Raw genomic sequence first — 27441 nt, 5'->3', positions numbered from 1 at the left:
ACAGAGCTCATAAAGGATGCTACTTATGTCTTGACTAGAGTGAAATGGAATAAGGGTGACTCACAACAGCTGAAGCAGGACAGAGCCCAGGAGAAATCTAATCAACAGTGACCACCCTATTGACAATGGAATGGAAAGAAACTCTTCAAATGCAGGTATTTGTCTGGTTTCCTCATTCTTCTACCTGAAGAGTGTATCACCCTATGATGCAATGGGTCAGAAATTCCAGAGGCAAGAATGGGGGAGCCCTAAAGCTCCCTCCCCTGCTCCAGGGAACCACTTGGCAAAGCTCTCTCTTCTGCCTCTAAGTAACCAGTTTACAGAGTTCTCTCCTCAGCCCCAAAGAACCAACCAACCTCTAGAGTAGAACATCTTTCCCCAGGATCAAGTGTGTAAAGCTGTTTCTCCTGTTCCCAGGGGAAAATCTAAAAGCAGCATGAGAGTCTGTAAAAAATCCACAGAGACCTTGCAGGGAATCACTTACCCTTCTGGGGGCCACTGGGGCAAAGAGGAGTCACCATCATCTGGAATCTTTAAAAACAGAGAGAAAAAAGTTAGATCTTAGGAAAGAAGGGAGACCACCAGCTTTCTTTGGTCAGGCTGTTAAGCAGTAAAGTAGGAAGCTCAGAGAAGTGTAGGTCACATACACCATGTGGTGACATAGCTAGCCTGTTATCTAAGCCAATGCCCTGACTAGCCAAAGGCAACAAGCAGGCTGCTGAAATGAGCAGTATTTCATCTCCCCTTCCCCCAGGGAAGAGGAAGGATATAAGGCCAAGCTCACTGAGATCCCAGGGCTAACGTCCACTGGGACTGCGAGAGCTGCCTAAACTTATATCCCCCTCACACAGCCCATTAGTATCAGTAACCAAAGCCAGGAAAAAGGTCACTTAGGCTTCCAGGCCTCACTAAAGCAAAAAGACAACTTCATATAGAGTCTGGTCTTCTTCCAGTTATATTCCTAAATTCCTTTGACTGTCCCAGAGTTATACCTGGTCTTTCTAAATTCCTATCTCTTGTGATTTGACTTGGCTTAGGTTCCTTGAAGCCCAAACTCATTGACACTGAATATACTCTACATTTGATAAGTTCTATATTACCAGGGACTCCAGGACAGATTAGACATTTGGTTATTACTCTGGCAAATTTTATGAGTTCTCTAATGAGAAGTTGATCATTGAGGCACCAAATAATTCAAGGAAGGAAACAGGTCGAAAATAATTTTTAAAGGTTTCTGTACCAAAAAACCCCAAAGCAAATCCTCTGGCAGGGTACAGAGTTCTAAAGTTGCCAGGGCTCTCCAGAGAACCAATGGTAAATACTGTTTAGGCTCAAGGGACCTAGTGCTAGCAGGATGGGGCATCCTGCTCTGCTTTGTTCCCCTCCACCACAACCAACTTCCCTGCCACCTGAAGCGTGGGGTCCCACTAACTATCCCAGAGCAAATGAGCTCCAGAAGCAAGTTGCTTTGGACAGGGAGTGAAGTTTTGGGAGAGCTAAACATGGGAGAAGTTATAGACAGAATGAGGCAAGACAGAGTTTAGAAAAGGGAGAGGTAGGACAGGTTAATGGGTGATACGAAAGTTGGCATTAACTACCCTAGGTCAGCAGTAGGCTCAAAATGAACTTTGGATTTAGGACCCTTCTCAGTAAAACCCTTCTCATGTTGTCTGTGCTCTAATCAAGCCTATCTACCTCATGTCCCGGTTCTGTGGGTGGGATACTGGTAAAGAAATGGCCAGACCCAAAAGGCAGCCAGAAGTGACTGAAGCAAGTCTCCTAAGGTTGTCTTTGAGTGGTGGACATCCCTAAATCCCCAGATCCTACCAACCAGAATTTTTATTCCCTTTGGAAACAGTTACTGTGCTGAGCAGATTTTTATTTCCTACCTAGAATTAAATGCTTGCCAGAAACCACTGGGCTTAAGGAAATAAAGTCACAAAAAGTCTTTGGGAGCCAGGGTTCACTGTCTCAGATCATACACATTTCTTGTGCTTAGAGGATACAATGGGTCTGCAGAAGCCTGCATACATAGCATACAACATGCACACACAGGGCACTGAAGGAGTGAAAGGGAGGTCTAGACAAAGTATCCACAGGAGGTACATTCATAGACACAACTTGTGCCTGAGAGAAACACAAGATGAGCATGGATCCTGCTCTATAGAGTGCTATAGAACATGTGTGCACACTCATTTGGGAGAGGGTTCAGTGTTCACTAGGGCCCGAATCTCAGGCAAAGCAAACCCTCACAGTCTTTAAGAACCAGTGCTTGCAGGCACAGAGCATTAGTATAGTATGCATTCACATGGCATAAGGGAACCACATCACAGGTCTACAGAAGCTTGTGTTCACAAAGAGGCCAGGAAATCTGCTTAGAAGCACATTCACACTTAGGGCCACAGGAGAGGCACAAAATGCCTGCAGCAACTCTTGCTCTCAAATACGAAGTGCCGATGCGTGCTGGGCTCAGAGAGGGTTTACAGCATATGCCAGGCTGCAGCAACAAGTAGAAAATGGACACACACTGTGCAAAGTAAGAGAGGAAGAGGGCAATCAGTGTCTGGGGGAAGTCGAACTGAGTGCAAGTATAAGCACACATGCTACAATGAATGTGCACCATGCTGGCACACACATTCTCACACTGTGCTCCAGGGATGTCTACAGGAACACAAACAAGCATGGAGCATGCACACACACTGCTTTCAGGAAAATAACCCTATCTGCACAGCCAAAGCTCAGAGGCACAGATCATGTGCGTGCACACGCACAGGCATACACCCACACATACATACACCATGCCCAGGAGAGAGGGGTAGAGAATAGACAACAAAAAGGGCCCAAAAGGCCAGAGGCACAACCTGAAGGGCTCCTCGCTTTCCTTCTGCAAGGAGGGAAAGAGCAGAAAAAAAGGGCAGAGAGGTTAGTAGATTCAGTCCTATATCAGGGAACCCAAAGAAAATGCCAGCTAAACCTCAAGAGACATGGAGGAGAGGGGGAAGTGCTCTGAACAACTGGGTAGTTCACAAAGTCCACCTTCTAGAATCTTATGTTGCTGGCCTCTGCTTTTATAGTTTAGAACATACCGAGTTTGGCTACTCAAACCAAAGGACAAAGTCTGTCTGGGGATTCCGGTCACCCTTTTACACTTTCCAAAGTAGCCTGCATATAGGGTCAGGGCTACCAGGGCCCCAAGACCTGCTTTGTTACCAAGGGCCACTCCAACAGGCTATCTGAGCTGGCTAAGCACAGATGAGTTTGTTCCTTCCTCAGAAGGTATATGAGCTCACTCTGGATCTGGGTAAGTCCTCAAACCCCCAAATCCTGGGAGCTGAGTCCTTTCCATTTTAATGCAGGGTTGGCCACGCACTTGCTCAGCAAGCCCTGGCCTATTTTCTCAGAGCCTAGGTTAAGTTAGGCCATGTTAAGGCCTAGAGTTAAGGCCAGGACCAGGATGCTCAAAGGCTATAGACCTGGGGTCATCAACTGACCACTGCCCTAACAGAAGTCACCATGATCTGGATGATAAAGCCATGACTTTAATCTCAGGCCTGATTACCTATCAAATCTAGAACAATATTCTAAAGGAAACGGATGCTTCCAGAAGGATCCAAATAAGCCACAGTAGAAGAAATATAAAGTTCCCTTCCTATTCGTTAGAGACTACATTGCCTTCAAGGCCACACATAGGCCCATAGCCTTTCTTCTCTATAAAGTCCAACTACCTGGGCCCATCAGCTCCCCTCCACTTTCTTTTCCCTCCCTTTAAAGACTTACTGATGTCACATAACAAGTAGAAGGGAGAATCATAGAAACTAATAAGTTCCCAATTTTTCAAGCCACTTATGACCTGACAGAAGAACCGTAATCCTCCAAAACAGCACAGCTACAGGAAGGAGGGTGAGATGAAAAAGACACTTCCTGGATGTCGGGAGGGGGGAGGGGGGAGGGGGGGGACACCATATCTCTTTCTTCATCTATTCCCTACCTCTCCGAAAACACTCTGTTCTCTTTGAAAAGACAGTTAGGCCAGGAACACTTTAATTGACCGTGTGACTCAAACTGGAAAGGTTTCTTTTCTCCTCCACTGTCTTAATACATTTTACACATCACGTCAAAGTTACTTTGATTGTGCCCTTCTGTTCTTTCCAGAGTTCCCCATTATGCCTAAAGAATAAAATCCACTCTGTTGACAAGGCCATCAAGGCTCTCCCTGATCTGCCCTCTCACATCTACTCGGTGGGCTCAGTCTTAATTCTTAAGACTTAGCTTAAATGTAAATGCCTCTGTAAAAATTTTCTTTATATGCCTTCCCATCATGTGACAGTGGTACCCACACTTCTAAATGCACACTTCTATGACAGTATGTTGCCAGTACTGTTTCATTGTAATTGTCTGTATAAACATCTCCCTTTATACACAGTGAATTTCTTGAGAGCAAGACTTTTATGTATATAAAACCTTTGTAATACGAAGGACTAGCATATATCCTAGCATTTGTAAGTAGTTAAAGAAATCTGAACTTTCAGGTCTTAAAAGCAACACCTTTTCTAAGAAAATGTCTCTTGCCATCACCAGAGAACAGATAGATCTCTTAGCCAGTAGTCTGTACCATTTTCCAGAAACCAAGGCACTGTTCTACTAATTCTTCAGTTTGCCCCACCCACTGGACAAACATAAAAAAAAACACAAAAAAATGACAACAAAACCACACCTTTTCCTGTTAAGAACTAAATTCCTAAAATGCCTTAGGATTTTTCCACTCAGACTTAGTTTTCAGTTTAAATGATACATGCCTAAGAAACACCTGCTTTGTAGGAAAATCCCCGACCCCTAAGAATGGTCTCACTCTTCCAGACAGTCCATTTTATGAGGAAGTGACATACTTCCTCATATTTAAAACAATCTTAACCTCCTTGTACTTGACAGTCTAAAGACTTGAGGTACTGAGTTTATTTAAGCCTGCATTTCCTAATCTGTAAAAAGTGGATAAAAACAGCTACCTCCAAGGTTATTGCAGGGATTCGTTTCTTCAACAAATACTTATTGAGAACATATTGCATACTAAGCACTGTTCTCTGTGCCAGCGATGCAGCAGTAAATGAAACAAACTCCCTGATCTTGAGATGCTTCTATTCTAATAAGAGGAGCAGACAATTAATAATGATGGTAAAGATGAGGATAATAGCTAACACTAAGAGAACACATTATGTATCTGGCATTTTATTTGAGTAAGCTCATTTATTTCTCATAACAACTTTACTGGATAAATAGTATTACTCTCTCAACTTCTTTGTTGATCAAACTGAAGATCAGAGAGGTTAAGAAACTTGCCTAAAGTCACAGCAAGTGGCAAAACCAAATTCAAAACAGGCATCCTGGTTCCAGAATCTGGAACTATATATACCATATCACGTGTGATAGGGACTCTGCTGAAAAATTCAGGTTAGGGGCGAAGATAATGTCTCCTGTGATCATGTTACAATTGCTATTAAAATTTCCTAAAAGGCCCGGCCAGGCGTGGCTCAGCGGTTGAGCGTCGACCTAGGATCCGGGGATCGGGGTTCGAGTCCCGGTCGGGGCACATGCGTGGGTTGTGGGCTCGATCAACGACTCTCTCATCATTGATGTTTCTGTCTCTCTCTTCCTTTCCTTTCCTCTCCTCTCTCTGAGATCAATAAAGATATATTTTAAAAAAAATAATTCATAGAAGATTATAAGAAGGCCCCATTGATAAAGTGACATCTAAGCAGAGACATGAAGGAAATGAGTACAGAAGCTATTCAGAATTGTAGGAGAAAAGTATTCTAGTCAGAGAACATACAGTAAATGCAAAGCCTGAGGTGAGAGCATAATTGGCGTGAAGGAACAGCAAGTCTGCAAGAGAGCCAGTTCAAATAGGGCTCTACAGGCCCTTATAAACACTTTGTCTTTCTTTCTGAGACAGAAAATCACTGGAGGGTTGTGAGAAGAGAAGTGATATGATCTGACTCATGTTTTATAAGGATTACTCTGATTGCTATGGGGAGAACAGACTATAGAAGAATAAGGGCAGAAGCAGGGAGACCAGGTAGACTAATGCAATCATCTAGACAGAAGAAAATGGTGGCTTAGACAAGGATGACAGTGGTAGAGACAGAGACAGTGGTAAAATTCAGGATTTTTTTAAAAGGTAGAGCAGGCAGAATTTACTAATTGATTAGATGTCGGTTGTGAGAGAAAAGAAGTGAAGAATGACTCTGGATTTGGGCACAAGCAGCTGCAAGGATACAGCTGGCATTTACTGTTAAGGAAGACTAGAAAAAAAGCAAGTTTGGCAGGGACTTGAAGTACAGAAGCAGTTTGGTTTGGGATATGTCAAATCTGTAATTTCTATTTACATCCAAATATATTAAGTAGATGTGGAATCTGGTGTTCATGAAGATTCTGGGCCAGAGATATAAATCTGGGAAAGCTTATGAAACCCGTGAGATTGGAAGAGATTACCTAGGAGACAAGTATGAACTTAAAAAAAGTAGTGAGGCCTGAATCCTGGGATACTACAAGGTTGGGAAGATGAGGAGGGACCAACAAAGATGACTGAGAAGGAATGATCAATAATGTTTGGGGGAGAACCAAGACTAAGAGGTGCTCTGAAAGTCAAGTGAAGGAAGCATTTCCAAAAGAAGGACTTGAGGCATAAGGTCAGTCTAAAGATCAATGGAATAAAATCGGAGTCCAGAAATAAACTCTTACATTTATGGTCAGTTGATTTTCAACAAGGGTACCAAGACCATTCAATAGAGAAAGAATAGTCTTTTCCAGCAAATGGGGCTGAGATAACTAGATATCCACATGCAAAAGAATGAAGTTGTACCCCTATCTTACATCATCTATAAATATTAACTCAAATGGATCATATACCTAAAATGTAAGAGCTAACACTGTAAAACATTTAGAAAAAAACACATAACAGTAAATCTCTATGACCTTAGATTAGACAATGGTTAATTAGCTATGAAACCAAAAACACAATCAACACAAGAAAAAAAAAATTGAACTCCATCAAAACTTCACTTAAAACTTTTGCACTCTACTTCATTATGATGGCTATTACAAAAACTCCACGAACAAACAGGAAGTAAAAAATGTTGGCAAGGATGTGAAGAAGTTGAAACCTTTGTGTACTGTTGGTGGGAATGTAAAGAGGTATGGCCACTGTGGAAAACAATATAGCTATGCCTCAAAAAAAAAATCAGAATTACTATATGATCCAGCAATTCACTTCTGGGTACACACCCAAAATATAAATGAAAGCAAGGACTTAAACAGATATTTGCACACCCATGTTCACAGCAGCATGATTCACAACAGCCAAAAGGTCTAAGTAACCTAACTAAGACCAATAAATGAATGGATAAACAAAATGTGGTATGTGTGCATACAATGAAATACCATTCAGGAAGGACATTTTGACACATGCTACAACCTGGATGAACATTATGCAAAGTGAAATCAGCCAGTCACGAGAGGATGTGTTTGCTCCCACTTATATGAAGTACCTAGAGCGGTCAAATTTATGGAGACAGAAAGTATAATGGTGGTTGTCAGTGGTGAGGGGTGAGGGAGAGGAAAACAGAGAGCTTAATGAGTACAGAGTTTCAGGTGGGGAAGATTAAAAAGTTCTGGAGATTGGATGGTGGTGATGGTTGCACAACAATATGAATAAACTTAAAATGGTTAAAATGATAAATTTTGTTATGTATATGTTACCACAATAATTAAAAATAAAACATTTATGCTTCAAAGGACACCATCAAGAAAGTAAAAAGAGCCCGACCGGTGTGGCTCAGTGGCTGAGCACTGACCTATGACCCAGGAGATGAAGGTTCAATTCTAGGTCAGGGCACATGCCTGGGCTGCGGCCTTAATCCCCAGCAGGGGTCGTGGAGACGGCCAATCAATAATTCTCTCTCATCATTGATATTTCTACCTCTCCCTCTCCCTTCCTCTCTTTAAAATCAATTTAAAAATTTAATATAAAAAATTTTAAAAAAGAAAGTAGAAAGAAAACCCACAGATTGGAGGAAAATATTTACAAATCATATATAAGGGACTTATATCCATAATATTTAAAGAACTCTTACAACTTGACAACAAAAAGACAACTCAATTTAAAAATGTGTAAAGGATTTAAGTAGACATTTCTCCAAAGAAAATATAAAATGGCCAATAAGCACATGAAAATATGTTCAACATCATTAGACACTAGTGAAATGCAAATCAAAACCACAGTAAGATACTACTCACACCCACTAGGATGGCTATAGTAAAAAACACAGACATTAACAAGTGTTGGCAAGGATGTGAAGAAATTAGAACTTTCTACATGTAAAATGGAAACTGGAAAACAGTCTGGCAGTTCCTCAAAAATGTTAAACAGATTTACCATATGACCCAGCAATTCCACTTCTAGGTATATACCCAAGAGAACTGAAAACATGTTCACACAAAAACTTGTACACAAATATTCTTGGCAACATTATTCTTAATAGCCAAAACATGGTTTTTTAAAAAAACACCCAAATGTCCATCAAATGATGAGTGGATAAATAAAATGTGACGTACCTATACAATGGAATATTGTTTGACCACAAAAAGCAATAAAGTACTGACCCATGTTACAACATGAGTGAATCTTGAAAACATTGTGCTGAGTGGAAGAAACCAGTCACAAAAGTCTATATATGGCCTTTGTATGAATCCATGTATTTATACAAATTTAATAGATAAGCAGTTGCCAGAGCTTGGGGGCAAAGGGGATTGAAGAGTGACTGCTAATAGGTAAAGGGTTTCTTTTTGGAGTGATGGAAATGTTCTGGAATTCATGGTTGCATAGCTCTGTGAATATACTAAAAACCACTCAATTGTACCCTTTTCATGGAATTTTAAGGGTGAATTTTATGGCATATAAATTATAACTTAATAAAGCTATAATAATAATAAAAAAAGGAAGCAATCAGTATGTCAAGTTGCCGACTAATTAAGAAGAGAACTGGGCAAGGAGTTTGTCAATATGGGAGTGGTTATCTGATGGCCTTGAGAAAAGCTATTTTGATAGAGTGGTAGTAACGAAAGAATTGAATTTTTACATAATGCACATGAGAGTACTTAAAACAGTGCCTGGTACATATCTGTCCCCAAAGACAAAAAAGGATGAGAAATAGGAACTCAGATTAATGATAAGCTACTACTACTAAGTGTAGAGCGTAAAAGGTCTCAAGGAGAGCAGTGAAGAAAGCTGAATGTTTTGTTGTGGCAGCAGCCACTGTTACACTGAGTCAGTTTACCAGGTTAGGATGACTGCTGTTGTGGACTCTATAACAAGAGTCGGAGGCTGGCCTGTGTGCTTACCTTGTTCTATTCCCCCTGAACTATGAAATGGTGCTGGAGTCAGGCCTGGTCCCAGCACAGAAGGGATGCTGCCACTCCCTCTGCAGCCCACAGACCAGACTGGATCTTGGCTTGGACCCAGAACTTTGGCTTGCTTTCTTATTGATGCTTCAGAAAACCTCCTCTTTATCACTGATGCTGCTACCACCTGCTCATCACAGGTACCCCAAGTTCCTGTCTTGCCCAGCAGGATGTCAGCCCAGAAGGGGAATTTTGTAAGCTGAAGAGTCAGACCCAAGTATCATGGGTGCTTATACAAACATCAATTCCTGCCAAGGTTCAAGGAGTTAGTAAGAAAGCACTGCTTTAATATTTGTTGTTTCTATTGTTGCTGTTATGTACTAATTTCTAAATGCGCAGGGAGAAGATAAAAAGGGCTATAAAGTTAAGAAGAGAGAAAAATCTCTTACAGCTAAGGAATTACAGAAAGCTTCCTGGAGGAGGTGATGTTTGGCTGTATGTTGAAGAATTGAGTACATTTTGCTAAGCTGATATGGTGAACACAGCACCTTACACTAGAAGGAAGCATGTGTAAGTAAATATGCTGAAAACACAAAGTACAAGGAGAATTTGTGAGACAGAAAAGTTTCCTTTTGGATGGAGTACAGTAGGACTACAGGAGACAGCCTGGAAATGTAAACTAGAGACCAGCTGTATTGGTAATGAATGCCAAATGAAAGAATTTAGACTTTCTGATAAGCTATAAAGAGCAGCTCTAAGGATATTTGAAAGAAATGTGACATGATTTAAAGTTTTCATTTTTAATTTAATTTTATGACTTGATATTACTATCACTGGACTCAAATTCTAAAAACTATTAAAGGGTATATAGTGAAAAATCTTCTCATCCCATTAGTTTTTCACCTAATATCTTTTTCCTATGGGCAATTATGTGTCAGTTTTTCATGTATCTTTGTTACATATTTATACATATACAAACAGACACCATGGGTTTGCACGTGTATTCTTTCCCACTCCTTTTTATACAACTGTGAGCATCTTAGACATACTGTTCTGCACCTTGTTTTATTCACATGTCAATTTATCTTAGATATCTTTCTATTTCAGTAAAAAGCTACCTCATTCTTTTTATAGCTACATGGTACTGTATCCCATTCTTAATGAACACTTAGGTTGTTTTCAATCTTTGCTATTAAAAACAATGCTTCAAAAACAGCCTTGAACATATGTCCCTTCCACATATGTAAATGTACTACAGGGCATATTCCTGGAAGTGGTATTGGGGTTCAAAGTGTATATACAATTCTAATAAATTATGCCAACTGCCTTCCTTGGGTTATAGCAATTTACACTCCCTTCCCACGAGCAGTGTGTGAGTGCCTATTCCCTCACACCTTTGCCAACACAATATGTTTCATAATTTTAATTTTGCTTCAGGAAGATTAATCAGGTTATATGCATAAGAGGACAACCCCACTTACATTTAAAACTGGATGAATACAGCATATGCTCTTTGGATAAATTTAATTTTGACTGGGAGAAGTAATTTTAAAGTTACGTATCTCCATACTGCCTAGAAAAAAGTTCTCGTATTCCTTGTAGTCAAAACCATCCCATTCTCCAGTTCTTAGGTGAGCAGCCTTTAGCTGGAGATGGAAGAATGGTAATATGACCTAGGAGGGCAGACTCAGGCTCTTGGGTAGGGTCAGCACTATAAGCAGTTCCTAGACAGCTCCAAGTTGGAAATTGAGTTCTGTGTTGTAAGTCCAGTACTAGGAAGAAGACAGGTAGGGATAACGGAAATTCCCAGAGTGGCCTAGTAGGTGCAGAAGCCCCATCAGCTGCTGGGGAAAAGGCAATCTTATCTCAGCAAGAAACCCACAGAGAATAATTTAAAAATGCAATGTAGGGTTTCATTAGCTCCTCCAGTGCCTGTGAGCCAATATGCCTCATCCCCCATTCCTTCCTCTTACCCTACACCTACTTTACACTGGAATATCCTAAAAGTTCCACAGATGTAAAATACTTCTGCCCAGATGTTCCTCCCTCTTTTGAAGAGGTACTTTCTAAAGGTCCCCCCAACTCCTGCCCCAGAGATAGGAAGCTCCTTAGGGAAAGGAACTTCTTTCCTGTTGCTTTTAGAACACTCTTTCACTCTAATTCCCACAGAACTAGTTTAAAATCTATACTCAAGTAATTTAGACTGATTCAAACTGTGAACCTCCCCCTTCAACTTGTGAAACTCACCACCAAGCTAGATCTTATGCTGGCCACATGGAGGCCATACCCAGTTGTGGCCCCATTAAGTAGAGACTTGGAATACCTGGGTGCATGTCTTCTACCGAGAGATGGTTTGCCTTCTGTACCAGTTCATGCAAAAGTTTTTTCTGCCTCAGTCTTTTCTCTCTTAGAACATTTTTGAAATTGTTGATGCACTTGTTGAGGTAGATGGTCTCTGCACAGACTTGCTCTAAGTTTAGTCTGCCCTGCTTGGGAGACTCAGGCTTGGGACATGTTTCACTTTCCAGACCCGGAGCCAGAGTCAAACCTGGCAATGAACATGCAAGAGGTGAGTTATGAGAAGCCAGAGAGAAGTTGCTGGGATCCTGAGAGGTTTGGTCTCCCTGTGTGGAGATGCCCACTCTGCCAGAGACCACACTGAGCCAGCTCTCACTCCCCTGACTCCCAGGGCTCTCAACAGAGAAATCCTGGGCACCCCCTGAACTGGCTGTCCCAAGAAGTCTATCACTGTTCTCTGACTGGGAACAACTCTCATTGCTTTCCAGGTCCTCAGGACTGATTGATCCACTGTTCTCCAGCTTCTGAAACACTCCCTGCAGAGCTGAACGAAAGTGGTGAATTGCTCGGCCCAATTTACTTGTATAAAACTTAATTTCTACATCATCCTCCTGTGAATCACCCACACCACAAGAGGACTTTTCAAAGACATCTTTAAGGACTTGAGCAGCATGTTCGTCCTCCTCATTCAAGTCAATATGAACCATGTCACTGAAAGTCTCAGGCCCTATGATAATGTGCTCCATCATGCTGTCACAGCTCAGAGTTGCAAACTTTCTGGACTTGTCTGTCAAAAGGTCCTCTAGATGCTTTGAGCTCAGAATATCAAGTCCAGCTTCACAGGCCAGGAGCTTGCCCTCTGTCTTCAGCAACCCAGACAGCGACAGGCAGCTGCCAGCCTCATTTTTATCGCTGTAGTTTTCTCTTTTTGCTACTTCACATGCTTCAGGTCCTTGACTACACTGTTTGAAAACCTGGGATTTCACAGAATCCTCCTCTTTTGAGATTAACACTGGGGAAGGGTCCTCAAATTGACAAAGGGCAGACAAAGAAGCCTCTCTCCCTGTCAGTTCACCACAGCTGCCACCAATGACTTGGGATGTTCCTTTTACTTCATCCCCTGGCTTAGACAAATCACTTGGCTTTGCTAAATTGTCCTTGGGTGGAAAGCAAAGGCCTTGCTGCTCAGGGGCCAAGGGTTCTCTATGTTGATTCGGGGCCCTCATTTGACATGCTCCTTTTATGGGTCCTTTGTCTTCTGTTTCGATCTGAAGAACTGGTTGGTCTGTGATGAAAGAACTTGAATTATGATCCTGAAGTTGTTGCAAAAATGACAGAGACTCCTTTGGGGAATACTTATGGCACTGTAGCCAGGTTGGTTCTTCTCTGGTAGCAATCCGGACCCCTACACCCTGCAAGAGTATGGATTTCTGCAAGATGAAGTCTCTATGCTCTAGATGGGCAAGCTTCACAACAGTAGGCCTGGGGGCTTGGGCACTGCCTGCCCTGTAAGCCTCTTTGATGTACCTGTTGCACTGCATGCCATTAACACAGAGGTACTTGGCCAGGAAGCTGTGCACCAGCTCCATGGTATTTTCCCCATCTTGCTCAGGAAGTCCATACAGATACAGAATGGCTTCCTCACTGAGTCTGTCCACATGAGGTTTCTGGGCCTTTCCTCCCACACACACCTTGGCCAGGGTGCTGCTGCCCACATGCAAGCCTTCTATTTCACTCAGAACTGAGTCTACATAGCTAGAGACTTCATCCACCGAACCCTGGACTTGGCTCAAGTGCTGCTGCAGCTCAGCAATCTCAGTTTGGAGACGACTGATGCCTTGCAGCTCTCTGATTATATAGTCCACTACATCCCCCAAAGGCTCTTGCTGTTCAAGGCTCCAGCCTTGGCTCCTGGACAAAAGGGACTTGGCTTGATTCCTCTCTGAGTACTCTTGACAGCTGGTGGTAATGCTGGCAGATGAGAGGTCCTGAGAGCCAGATCCTGAGGCACAGGCCATGGAGCCCAGAGGAAGTGGGCTGCTGGCCTCCTGTTCAAAGCTGTAATGCTGGGCCAGGCCCTCATCTCTATCTCCACCACTGGCTGAGGCTTTTGACCCACAGCAAGGAGGCAGGGAGCTGTCCTCTGGTAAGGATTCAACAGAGCTTGAGGACTTGCTCTTGCTGCAACACACAGTCTCTGCCTTAGCCTTATCTGGGGAAAGCCTGGAGGAGGGTTCCAAGGTGACCATGATTTCTTCCTCTGACTCTTGCAACAATCGCTTCATTTTCTCCCTCAGGGTCTGAGGGATTCTCTGTTTTTTCCTTTTATTTCTGGTTAGGATGCTTACTAGAGGTTGTCTTGGAAGGCAATACCCTGTCCTGCTCTTTTCAGGCTACTTCTAGCAATTATTGCTGGCTGATGCCTTGGGCTTAGCCCATAGTGTTGCCTGGAATGGTCCCATGTGTGGTCTCCAAACCTGGCACACGCCCCTGGGATCCTGGCTTGACTCTTATCCTGCAGCTAGTAAAAAAGGAAAATAGTGCACTCAGGTCAGAAAGCAGCAGGATAATTTTAACCTGAATCAAACTGTCAAGCAGGAATAAGAATGTTACCCTCTAAGACTATGGAAGTCAATCCTGACCTGTCTCCCAATGCTGGCCTTAAAGGCTGTAGGGAATCAGTTCTCTCTCCTTGGCTTCCCATCAGAGTACTGATGTAAAACCAAATCAAGTCCTTGTGTTCTGGGCAAGTACCCAAAGGCATCAGGATTGAGACAAACTACTGGGAAGTAGGTGGGGGTGAGGTCAATGAGTGAATTTTTACAAAATTCAACACTAGGGTCTGGCTAAGGAATGAACAAATAGATGCTTAACTACCAAAGCTCAAGTCACATACACAGTGAACGACAAAGACAAGACGTGAAATGTTTTTTTTTTTTCCTAGCTAGTTGTTCTGGTGAAGACTCAGCTCCTCAAAGGTTCACGCCTACCTGTGCTTACAGCACAAAGTGATGGTAACCCTTCATTAGAGAAAGGACCATGGCAAGTATTTAAAATTTGGAGGGGAAAAAATTTTTTTCTATACCAGTTCTAGAATAAGGTGGCACACTGTGGGCATACTCACTGTCCAGACTCAGGCATTTAGAATGTTTAGATTAAAGGGCCAGGTGGCCAACACATATGATGGGCTTACAGGTGGGGATGAAAGAGGCTCAGGCTTAGTCGGAGTCCTGAACTCCATTTAATAGTCCCCACGGGCCTGGCCGGGCGTGGCTCAGCGGTTGAGTGTTGACCTAGGATCCAGGCGATTGGGGTTCGATTCCTGATCAGGTCACATGCCTGGGTTGTGGGCTCGATCAATGACTCTCTCATCATTGATGTTTCTATCTCTCTCTCTCCCTCTCCTTTCCTCTCTCTGAAATCAATAAAGACATAAAAAAAAAAAAAAATAGTCCCCACGGGCTGCCCTAGCTGGTGTGGCTCAGTTGGTTGGGCGTCATCCCATGCACCAGGAGGTTGCCAGTTCAATTCCTGGTCAAGGGCACATGCCCGAGTTGCAGTTCGATCCCTGGTAGGGGGTGTACAGGATGCAGCCAATCGTTGTGCTCTCACATCGATGTTTTCTCTCTCTCTCTCTAAAAAAAAAAAATCAATAAACTATTTTTTTAAAAAACAAAAGTCCCCAAGGGTTTAGTGCAGCCTAATCAATACACAGGTTCAGCTTTCCTGGCCCACAGAGCATCTGGTCTAATGCCTTCTTCAGACCACCAGAGGAAGCGATTTTCCAGTACTCTCCCCTCCTGGAGTAACAGAGGGTTGCTCTAGCCATCTGACTGGTCTGTAAGGGACTGGTGCGGAGTTGATTATATCACAAAGGGCTCCAGGGTGCTTTGCTGTACCTCCAAAAAGGTAAAGACAGATCTATCACCAGTCTTGTCCCTCTACTCTAAGCTACTGGTGCCTGTACTACAGAGGCTGCAATGACTATTACCTTATGTGGGGTGGGTGTCCATTCTCTTTTTACTGGAAATGTACAGAGTATAGGGAAGGAGCAGAGTGGAAGCACAAAGGGGAAAGCAAAGAGCCCAGGAATGTATGAAACTGCCAATACTCTGGCTCTGCTGGGTTACCCTGAGAAGGGTAAAACCAGAAATGGTTTCCTCATTTTCTAGATTTGATCAAGATTTCTAAAACTTTTAAACCCCTACCTCCTTTTCTTTTTCTAGTACTCAAGTTAACCTCCAAAGGAGAAAACTGCATGTGAGAAAGACAAACTGACAACTCCCACAGCAATTCATTTTCAGGAAAGGCCACCATCTACGGCCTGTGGGCATAAAAGTTAAAAGCACTGTGCCTCCCAGACTAGGAAGAACCAGAAGGATGAGGCACAAGGCTTGGGATAAAGATGAAGCTGACCTTTTTACTGGAAATAACTAGGCCAAGAACCAACAAACAGAAACTAGGTTAACTCCCATTTAATTTCTTCCCTTCTCTCTAGCTCATCTAAAAACTCTACTTCATCTAAGAATTCCTCATCTACGAACTTTACCATTGGAGAGGCCTAATTATTGCTTTTTAAGCATTATTGTTTTACTACAATGTCTCAAGGGGCCAAGATCAGCCAGATCCCTAATCTGACCAACTCAATCTAGTCTGTGTGTGTCAGAGAAGATGCTGTATATTCACAACAAGAACTTCTGGATCTTTGGCTTAGTGCTCAGCTGCCTAAGCAGCAAAGCCCCCAAATCTACAACAGACTCATAAAATTCTTCCTTCTCTCCTCCAAGTACAAAATTTATATTTCCAAAGCCATTCCTTTCTTTTCTCTCCAGCTGTGCAAGGTATTAGCACCTTGGCCCTAGAAGGGCTGGAACTGGCAATTAGCCTTTCAAGTTTATCTCAAGGAGAAAGATTGCTTACTGAACCAAGATGAAAGCTCTGTGTAAGACCACATTAAACCATGAGCAAGTGCTGCTAGACTGAAAATCTGGAAACTTAAGTTTGGGTCTTCCTTCATCAGCAACCTTTGATTAAACACTTGAATTCTCTGCACCTTGGTTTCCTAAACTATAGAGCACTGCAATATTATTATTACTGACATGGCAAGTACCTGAGGCAAAGAAGTAGGGAAACTAATATCTAAGACAAGCATGCAACCACCTAAATAGTATGATTTGAGTGATCATGACTTCTATCCCAGCCCCAGACCCTTACCTTTCCCAGTCTCTTTTAATGGTCTCTTTTAATGGTCTACAGCAGTGCCTGGAATCCCACCATTAGGTGGAATTTGTTAGTCCTGCTTTCTTCTGGAAGCTTTTTTTATTTTAAGGTAAGAAAACCATTCAGTCCCCAATATTTCATTCAGGTGACAAGAAGCTTGCCATCCTCCCTTAGGCAGCCTGAATAAGGGTAAGGGGCAAGTAGCTACAGACGGCAAGCTTTCCTTTCTAGTGCTGGTGAGGCCCAGAACTCATTTCCAGGTCATCCAAGGTCAGCCTCACTTCAGTCCAGATGAGGCATTTTCTCAGGAACAAAAGTGAAGCTGACTCTCTTGCTATTGCTTCAGTGCAGACCTGGTTAACTTCAGGCCCATACGCTTTTGCCCCTCAGATCAGTACTCTAGATAGTCTTGGCCTAACTTCCTGGATATCTTGGCAGATGTCCCCTCCAAGACTGCAGTGCCTACAACACTTGCTGGCCAGCCATACAGGGGCAAATGGTACAGCCACGTGTTCAGAGCCCTTTCCTATGGCCTTCTGAAAAACTGAAGGCAAAGCTGCTTGGTTTCCTATGTTACTGACAAATAGGAAATTTCCAGTTAGAGCTGCCATAGCAACTTCTCCCAGCCCCAAACAAAGAACCTTGCTTTCATATTAAATAAAAACACACAAAACCCTGCAAACCTTCTTCTGAATTGGTAGTCACTGTGCCTGGATGAACTCTGAACTTGAAAATCACCTCCTGGAGATATGGGTTCCCCAAAGCACAAAATCCACTCAGTTATCCAGATATTTAAGTTCTGAAGCAGGGGACAGATCTCAATATGATGCCCAGAGGATCAACCAGTCATTCTGCTCAGAACCCAATAGGATACCAGAAGCCAGAATGGGCTGAAGGAGCAACCCTCAGGGTCAGAAGGCCCAATTCAAGGCGACCTCCTTCCCCAGGCTCTCTTTGCTACTACTGTCCACAAGAATGAAATAACAGAGGCCAAAGTAAGAGATGGACAGTTTGATCTGCAAATCAATTCAACCAATGTGCCAGGCACTAAGCCATGCGCCAGGGATATGAGACATAGTTCCTGTTCTCTAATATATTAAGATTTGGAGAGAGAAATATAGACAATCACAAAACAAAGTGATACATGTTATAATAGATGATATAATAATAAAAAGCAAGCATTTAATTATAGGGATGGAGAATGTGAAGGCAGAGAGGCCTAGTAAAACCTGGGCAGGGAAAGGCCATAGAGAAGTAATATTTGAGCTGGTGGGATAAGGACCTCTTGGGGACCACCCAGCTCAAACCTGGCCCTCTGGTTTCCTCTAGTACCTATCCAGTCTGCCCTAGCCTGTTGGCCTATCCACACTAGTCAACTCCTCAAATTCACACATACACTCTCAAAAATGGCCATACCTGTGTTCAATATTTTCCTAAGGAATGCCTAAGGCTAGGAAAAATAAAGCACACCTTTCAATGAATATCTGTGTTTGAAAAGAAAACACATCAAAACAAAATGAATTAATCAAAAGAAGTAAAGCTTCAATGATAGAAAGCTAAGTACTATGGCCAGGAGAAAAAAACCTTTTGTATTCTGAAATGGCTAATTCTTTTATTTCTCTCTGACTTATCATATACATGTGATTAGAAATATGAGTATTTCTTGTAAAATTGCTTCTGACACAAATTGTGGCTTGGAGAAAACAACTGGGGGACCTCTGGGAATAGGCTAGGACTCCATGTATATCAAGCAGCCTCTCGCTTTGTGTGAAACAAGCTTGGAAGGCAAAAAGCCAAGAGCTCTGTTCCCTCTTTCTCCCCAGGGGTCAGATCATTTCTGGGCCATTTACCAATTATGCTATATGGCTAATATGGTGGGAGAAATTACTTTTTTAATTTGTATTTATTAGAGAGAGAGAGGAAGGGAGACAGAGAGAGAGAGAAACACTGATTTGTTGTTCCACTTATTTATACATTAATTGGTTGTTTCTTGTATGTGTCCTGACTGGGAGTCAAACCCACAACACTCTAACAGAATGAGCTACCAGGCCAGGGCCAAGGGAGGAATGGATTTCTAGGGACACAGCAGGTAGGGGTCCACAGGAATGGATGTTAACCTTTGGGAAAGAGTCAATGCTTACAGAGAATCTTGTCAGAAAAAATGATCAGGATTGCCTGGCTGGCATGGCTCAGTGGTTGAGCATCAACCTAGGATTCAGGAGATCGTGGTCTGATTCCCTGTCAGGGCACATGCCCGGGCTGCAGGCTCCATCCTCAGCAAGGGGCATGCAGGAGGCAGCTGATCAATGACTCTCTCATTATTGATGTTTCTATATCTCTCTCCCTCTCCCTTCTTCTCTCTGAAATCAATAAAGACATATTTTTAAAAAAATAAATCAGGATTACAAGGTATAAAGAGTAAGATTAGCCAAATGGCATAAAAGAATGCTCTAGATCAAATGTGAGCTCCTAGGACTTGCCAACCCCCACCAGCTTTAGGAGGAACCTCATTTATTGGCCAAAAACTGGATATTGTAAAGGAAAGAAAACCTTAAAGATTGTATCCAAGAGGGAAGAGAGAAACTCAAGTAATGTACAGCAGCACGAGAGAGGAGGCAGCCTTCAGGGAGTTGGCATATGAAGACCTCAGAATAAAGACTGAATGGCAGGCAGTCAGGAGAACTGGGTAGTTAGTCTGTGTCCTGCCCAGGCCTCCCTTTCAGCAGTACCAAGGTTTATTATACCAAGAGTATAACAAACTATAAATACACATGTACCCAGAATCTGATGATATTCATGACAAAGACTCTCCTTTGACCAAACTTGAATCAGGTTGTTCTGCGTCCTCTTTCTGATTAGGCCCCTGACCTTGGGCTCTGTTTAATCCAGTTTTAGCAAGAATCCTGCTGGGTCCGGTTAGTGAAAATTCCCCACCTTTACTATCTGACCAAATTCCTTATCCCCCATCCGATCCAGCCTCCAGCAAAAACCCTGTCAACTTCCCTTTACCTCTGATATTTCCTTTTGCTTAATTTTCATCTGCTTACCTCACCCCTGCTCTTGGCTATAAATTCCCATTTTTCCTTGTATTCAGAGTTGGGCTCAATCTCCCTCCCTTATTACAAAACGCCAATGTAGTAGTCCCCCTGAATAAAGCCTGCCTTACCGTTTTTAACATGTGTTAGAATAATATTTTCTTAAGCACTTATCATACTTTCTTTTTCCCTTATTACCTCATGGTTCTTGTGAGCAGACTGAAGAAGATGCGAGAAAGAATCTAGCCCCTGAACACCCTTCCCCTCAAAAAACCCTACATTCTCTATCACCTTAGTCTGCTACAGTTTCTTCATAGAACTTACTACCACCTGATCAATCATATATTTGTTTGCTTCTTTATTATCAGTCTCTTCCCCACTGCACTATCCTAGAATGGGAGCAGGGACTCTCTTTTATTTGTTGCTGTTTCCCTAGCACCTGAAACAGTGCCTGGCACATATGATGCTCAAAACAAAAAAATCTTGCCATTGAATAAAAGGAACCAAAACACAAAATCAGAAAATGTTAGAAGAGCCCTTTAGAGAATGTTACGTTGTGATCTAGCCTGTGGAGTAGTAGTTTTGTTTAGCTATCATAGCGCTTGTCCCAATTTTAATATTTACATTCCTTTTTTCATACTGAGTCCTTGAAGTCTAGTATGTATCTTACATTTACACATCTCAATTTAGATTAGCCATCCCGCAAGTACTCAACAAGCACATGTAGCCAGTAGCTACCATATTGGACAACACAGGTCTAGAAGGTTGGGGTGAGGGACACTAGGGAGCCTTCAAAACCTGGCAGCAGATGCTCACTGCAAATAGCAGCCTGTCATGTCAGGGGCAGCAGAATGCTCTGTTCTTTCACTTATCCTTTTACCTGATCACTTTGATCTCAGCTGGAAGCAGCTTATTTCCATTTTTTGACAGGTTCAATCCTTTTCAAGGCTACAAAGAATAAAGTATTAAGACCCCAACCTGCAGAGGATGAGACCTTTTCTCTCTCTCAACTTGACCCTTTCTAGATACTTGGTAGCTCTATGTAGCTTCTTTCCAATACTCCGGGCAAAACCACTGGATAAACCTAGTTACTTCAACAAAAGCTACTCCTTATCTCACAGATAACAGCATAATCTCAATGCAGCTGGGTCAAAGATATGCTATCCTACACAATTCACACTAGAGGGACATGTAACAATAGTAAAATTATATCTGTTTAGAATTTTACAGTTTATATGATTCCTATTTTATCATCACAACAACCCTGTAAGGTATGAGAGAAAAATGATTATTCTGATTTCAAAAATAAGAAAAATACAGCTGAGAGAGGCTAAATGCTTTGACTAAGGTCACTTTGAGTAGGTTTAAAAGGGGGTCTTCGATTTATAAAGTTAATGCTCTTTTTACCACATGTTCATGACACAATGGAAAGATTATCTATTATGCATGTGTGCACACAGTCAAGACAGAAAACTCAAGATGACTTTCTATTTATATGACATATGCACACATGAAAGGGAAGAATTAATACTCACATTAGATAGGAAAACAGTATACACACACATACAAAAAATGGAAAGGTTTCTGAATATATACAGGCACAAGAAATATACACAAGAATAGGAAAGTTACCTGAGTACATGCAAACATGCATGAGATAAAAGGACAGTTATCTATATATGTATGCACATGGAGGGAGAGATGGCTTGTGCATATTCATATAAGACGAATGAATGAGTTGTCTATATATGTATGTACACACAGAGAAAAATGAACAGGTTATCTATAAACATATGAACATATCAAGAGAGAGAAGCAGATTATTTATATACAAGTTTGCACACATCCAGAGGGGTAAATGGGTTATTTATATACAGGGTGTCCCCCAAAAATGTATACACACATTTTGAATAATTATAAAGGTAGTGTTTATTAAAATACATTTCATTTTCAAAACTGAGCTATCAGCTGTTACAGTGTGCATGCATTTTTTTTAGGATACCTTGTATATACAGGAGAGTACCAAGGAAGAATAGATGGTCAGATCATCAACATATAAACACGCGCACATGAAGATTCTATCCTCAGTGCTGAGTATGCTATTTTTCACTCATTATAATGACCCCCACCAGCAAGTTGGCTCAAGCAGTTATATAATTAATGTAGCTGTTCCATATTCCACCCACAAACGCTTTGCTTTTTTTTGTCCCTGCTTGTCGTTCAGAGTCAAGTCATACACACTCGATATCACTTACCTTGCTGCTGCAACCAAAATAAGAGTTAAGAAAAATTTTAAAAAACCACAAAACATTAAAACCCCAAATACCCAAGTTTTAAAATGCAAGTGCTGTCTTTAAGAGGAAATCCATTCAGGAGCACTCCTTGGTTTGACAGAGAAGCCACAGGATGAACTTTCTAAGCCACAGCACGGCTGCCTGCCCAACCACAAACAGAGCCAAGGAGCTATTATTCTCAGTTGCACTCAGCTGGCTGGCTCCACGGTGCAAAGTTGATGATAGAAACAATGCCAAGCGGAGATCCTCTCATTGAAAGGCTGGGCAGGAGTCTCCACTGACTACAAATCTAGGAATCCAATCTGGTCCACGCCTCTCTGCTGATGGGATTCTGATGACCAGCCTGCTGAAGGCAACAGCAGCCAAACTTCAACTGGATGTGGAATTATAACTCAATTGATTCCGGGCTCTGAGACAGAGACAGAAAGCAGGGCAGCTACTGCTCCTGCTGCTGCTCCTCCTCCTCTCCAGCTGCTTCCTGCCTGCAACCTCCCATAGGGCACCAGCCCTCCTCACACGTTCCTGGATCACACACCCCCTTCTCCAGCACACTCACGCACACATAAACCTCGCCAGCAAGCTCACTCACACACCCTTGGTGAGTGTCTCTCCCTCTCGCTATATATAGATCTTACTCTCTCCCCTCCCCCATTTCTTCCCTCATTTTTCTCCCCCCTCCTTTCTTCTCCCCTGCCTATCCACCTCTCTCATGCCTGGGCTATAGGATAAAAAGACAGAAGGTGGAGGCCCTATACTTTGAGGAGTTCCCGTTTCAGAGGAAACACAGAACAGCAAGAAACCACCAGAGCACAGTACAAAGGAAGTCTTCCCTTCTACTAAGATAATCTCTAGGTTTTATTGTGTGGTTGGTTGGTTTTGTTTTTTTGTGTTTTTGTATGTATATAATCTGCTGCCTTCATTTGGTGAATAGGTAAACTACCCAAGTGCAGTTAACATCAAATAGAACCATGTTCTCAGAGTAGATACCTAGTCCACTTCTTCCTGACCAGCCACAGTAAGAGAAGCAACTGGAAAACAAGAATGCCTTTAGGCTATGCCAAGGCAATGATTAGACAGAAGCAGGAGACGCTGGGTGGACTGAGATGGACCCTTTACTGCCGAAGTCACGATTACAGATTGTTTTGGAATTTAGAATTAGGAATCAAGTAGCCTAAAGTGATATCACACTGACCAAAAGCTGTCTAAGGATCAAGGCCCTGCTATCGTAATCCCAAATTTCCCAGTCCTTGCCAGTGGCATCCCTAGAGACTTGCTAGTCAGGTGGCTCTCACATGGCCCTAATTCCTAATAATTAACAATTCTGGTTAGCACTCATCAGGAAATGGAATGTCCTTATCTTTAAAGAGCACTCAAGTTGTTCACTGCAACATAATGCCAAACATAAGCCAAAGACTCTTGAAGCCCTGGAGCATAAAATGCCACATACATGAAATACATGACACCCCTTTCTAATCTGCAAACACACAACAGGAGAAACACAGTTTGAGCCCAGAGAACCCCAGAATTCACAATATAGGGCTCCAATCAGCCAATAACAAACCAGTGAAGCCACTCCTATTCCACTTCCTCTGAGCCTGTTGTAATGAGAAAAGAATCCCCTCTTTCTGATGCCAACAGCAGGTGGGCCAGTTTGATTCAGCCAGCATGCCCAAACCAGGCTCTCCAATCTTGCTACTTCTGCTGCCCTGCAGCATTCCTCGTGACAATCCACAATAGAACACAGCCCTGTTATCCAGGAATCAGGTAGTTAGTATGGGGGCAACCCTAGAATCTGTCACTGTAGAACAAGCAGCCCTATATGGTAGATAAAATGAGCTTTTAAATTAAGAATGATTTCCTTGGCTTACCCAAGATCCTGAGGAGAAAGCACTGATTCCAGAGCCAACATTTGCCTCTCTACTGCCTTCTTTCAGTAACATTGCTTCCCCCTCAACCAAGTAAGAAAATTTATGTTCCAAGACATACTAAACAACCCATTTCTTAACCATCCACCTCATTATGCAGCCAACACTGACAGCAGAGCAAATACCTCCTAACCCAGTCAGGAGCTGGCTGGATGACAGAAGAAATAAGGATTGACAGTGCAACTTATAGCCACATCTGAATACAGAAAGGAAAAAAGAAACCTTGAAAACTGTCAAATTTCCGTGGAAGTCACAGCCAATTTATTGTAAAGCTTCCCATATTTCTGCCAGGAGAAAGAGGTAAAGGGTTTAAAATAAGAAATATAGGGAAGACTGATTAAGTCAGAATTCCCTCCCCAATCCTGCAGCCACTCATAAAGAGCCCAGAGCAGAGGCTGTCATTACTAAATTTGCATCTGGGCTTCCTAGACTGAGGAGAAATTCAAATCTCAAGACTGAGGAAGATCCTCAGAGCTAGAACACTGCCCAAAAAAACTACTTCTTCCTGCCTCATCCATTAGTGGCTCCAGGACCTGGCTGAGGCCTCTAGGTGCTATACCAAAGGCTAATGTGACCCTGTCTTGTCCATCTGCCTATCCAAACATCTTCTAAGCAGTTTGGGGTTTCCAGACAAAGGCTTGGACAGAAGATGTATTTAGGACATGGGGCACAATAAATCTACTATCTCTAGTTAAAGTCATGGCTTTGACACAAATTACCTTTGTATCTTTTCACCTTCCCATGTTTCAGCAAAAGCAAGGAGAATAAGTGGGAAATAGTGAGTGTAAGCTCTGGTAAACAAGCAGGGCTCCTTCTGCCATAATTCACCAGGGCCCACAGAGTACCAGACAGCATATGACCAAAGAACAATCAGACCTCCTTCAGTGGACTAGCCTTTTGGGAAAGACACAATTTCTGTTTCCTGAGCTGAATGAGCAACATTGCAGCCCCCTTGTCACAGTGGATCTGGCTCTTGGGAATCCTGGGCAGGCTAAACGGATGGGGTGCTTTTCAGAGGTAAGAAATAGCACAAGCACCCACCTCACTTGGGAAGCTTCCTCAGAGCAGGGCTGTTTAAGAACTAGTTGGGCAGAACTGGAAAAACAGATTGAGTTAAGAAGGAAAAGCATTTATCCAGAAGCTGTGAAATGCTCTGAACAGATATTCTCAAGGTCTGGTTCCCAATTTAAATCTTTGCAAGGATCTTTGCCTAGAGACAGATGAGTCAAGATGGAAATTCAATATGAGACACCGACACTCACGCAGAGTTGTGGGAAGGTTCAGAACTGCAGGAGCTCTAAGGGGAACCGAATGGGTGGGTTAGTCAGAAGACCACCTGGTACACAGAATTCATCCTCAGCTAAAGCATTTGAGTGGTGTCACAGGGCTACTGGAGGAGGGGCTCACCAACCACAATTTTCCCCTCTCATACAAACTATTATAAGTCTCCCTGGGGCTAGATACAACTGGTCCAGAAGCAAAGAATGTGCCTGCTCCATACCAGGCCTGCCTTTTCAGGTGTCACTGCTAGAGAGTGGCTGCGTCAGGACCAGCAGGTGCCTACCTTATCTCCCAATGTTTACAATCACAAATGCAGGGTGGAAAGGATAGGTGGAGCCCAAGTCCACTTATGCAGGAATAAGCCTGTGACTCTTCCTTCTCTATCACTAAGTGAAGCCAGGAGCAACATGAAGAAGCTGACATGTGGTCACACAACTGGGACCTGTTTCATGAGGAAAATGGTTTGTTTTGGTGGCTGAGAAACACCGTTTTCCCCAATGTAGAATTATGCTCTCCATAAACCACTCAAAAATTATATGCAGCAGAGAATGGGCAATGGAAGACAATTCTCCTTCCTCCCTCAGGAACATGCTACCCTAGGGGAGTGATGAGCCTGGCAGAGATGGCTGACTTTACTGATGTGCTAAGACATAGCTGCTACATAGCCTAAATCAGACCTGACAAACTGCAAGGCAGGCCTAAGGAGTCACAAACTGCTGACAAATTTTAGTCCTACACTCAGGTCAAGCACCATCCTTATTAGCAAAAACTTGAACATAAAGAGCTGACAGCCCAGCCGGGCATGGCTCAGCGGTTGAGTGTTGACCTAGGATCCAGGAGATTATGGTTCAATTCCCAGTCAGGGCACATGTCCGGGTTGCAGGCCTGATCCCAGTCGGGGGCGTGCAGGAGGCAGCCAATCAATGATGACTCTCTCATCATTGATGTTTCTCTCTCTCTCTTTCCCTCTCCCTTCCTCTCTCTGAAATCAATAAAGATATTTTTAAAAACAAAAAAAAGCTGATAAGCTCCTCAGGACTGCCCAGCTGAACAGTTAGGTTTCCAGTCTGTACCTCCAAAGGCTATGGCCGCATTTCCATCCCAAGATCAAATGATTAAAAACTCATAATCAAAGCATTCTGCTTGTTTCCTCCCCTCTCACATAAACCTGGTCAAAAGTCACAGCACCTGGATTTAGGACTAAGGCTGATTCTGAACTAGTATCTGTTTATACATGTCCCAGACCAACCTACAAAATGCATTGGCCCTGCGTCAGTCTCTGTACCCCAAGGAAGCCAAGGGGCCATATGCTGAGGATTCTCTAATGGGAATCCAAAATTTGAAATTTCATGAGTAAAGTTGACCTCTTGTACCAAAAGGAGACTATGTTCTAACTGGCTTAATATTGATTGAATATCCCCTTCAGTTCTAAACCCAAATCTGGAGAATCCTCTTGGTGTAGGGTCCTGTTTCTAAAGCTTTTCAAAATATGTCCCTAGCCAGCATATAAAAAAGGGAAACTTGGACATAGGGGAAGACAATATGAAAAGACACAAAAGGAAGATGACGATCTACAAATCAACGAGAGAGGACTAAACAGATCCTTCCCTCCCAAACCTCAGAAGGAACCAACCCTGCGGACACACCTTGATTTTGGACTTCTAGTCTCCAGAACTATGAAATGATAAATTTCTGCTGTTTAAGCCACCCAGTCTGTATTACTTTGTTATGGCAGCCCTAGCAAACTAATATAGTACCTTTGAGAATTACTAATACAATTCTACCAAAAAATCATTTTAATAAATTATAAATGAGCCCTGGCTAGTGTGGCTCAGTGGTTAGAGCACTGGCATGCACATGGAAGTGTCGCCGGTTTGATTTCCAGGCAAGAGCATGTACACGGTTTGCAGGTTCGATCCCCGACCACCCTGGTCAGGGCATGTGTGGGAGGCAGCCAACTGATGTGTCTCTCTCACACTGATGTTTCTCTCTCTC

General features: G+C 42.7%; 1 protein-coding gene across 5 annotated transcripts in view; it reads right to left on the bottom strand.

Annotated features, from left to right (window-relative positions):
• The window catches only part of UNC13B (unc-13 homolog B), a 144701-nt gene that overhangs the window by 35149 nt on the left and 82111 nt on the right, over positions 1 to 27441 (bottom strand). For 4 of the 5 annotated variants that reach the window (XM_016222928.2, XM_016222930.2, XM_016222929.2 and 1 more), the window contains exon 11: positions 485 to 531. In XM_016222928.2, the coding sequence (XP_016078414.1) occupies positions 485 to 531 (47 nt within the window). Of the gene's footprint in view, positions 1 to 484; positions 532 to 2861; positions 2885 to 11716; positions 14074 to 27441 lie in introns of those variants that run through there. The other variant, XM_087822758.1, reaches the window with a different exon arrangement.

This window comes from Miniopterus natalensis, chromosome 12 (genome assembly GCF_054644295.1).
Source record: "Miniopterus natalensis isolate mMinNat1 chromosome 12, mMinNat1.hap1, whole genome shotgun sequence".
Taxonomy (NCBI): domain Eukaryota; kingdom Metazoa; phylum Chordata; class Mammalia; order Chiroptera; family Miniopteridae; genus Miniopterus; species Miniopterus natalensis.
The sequence above is the reverse complement of the archived record's forward strand: the minus strand, read 5'-3'. Positions and strand labels throughout refer to the sequence as shown.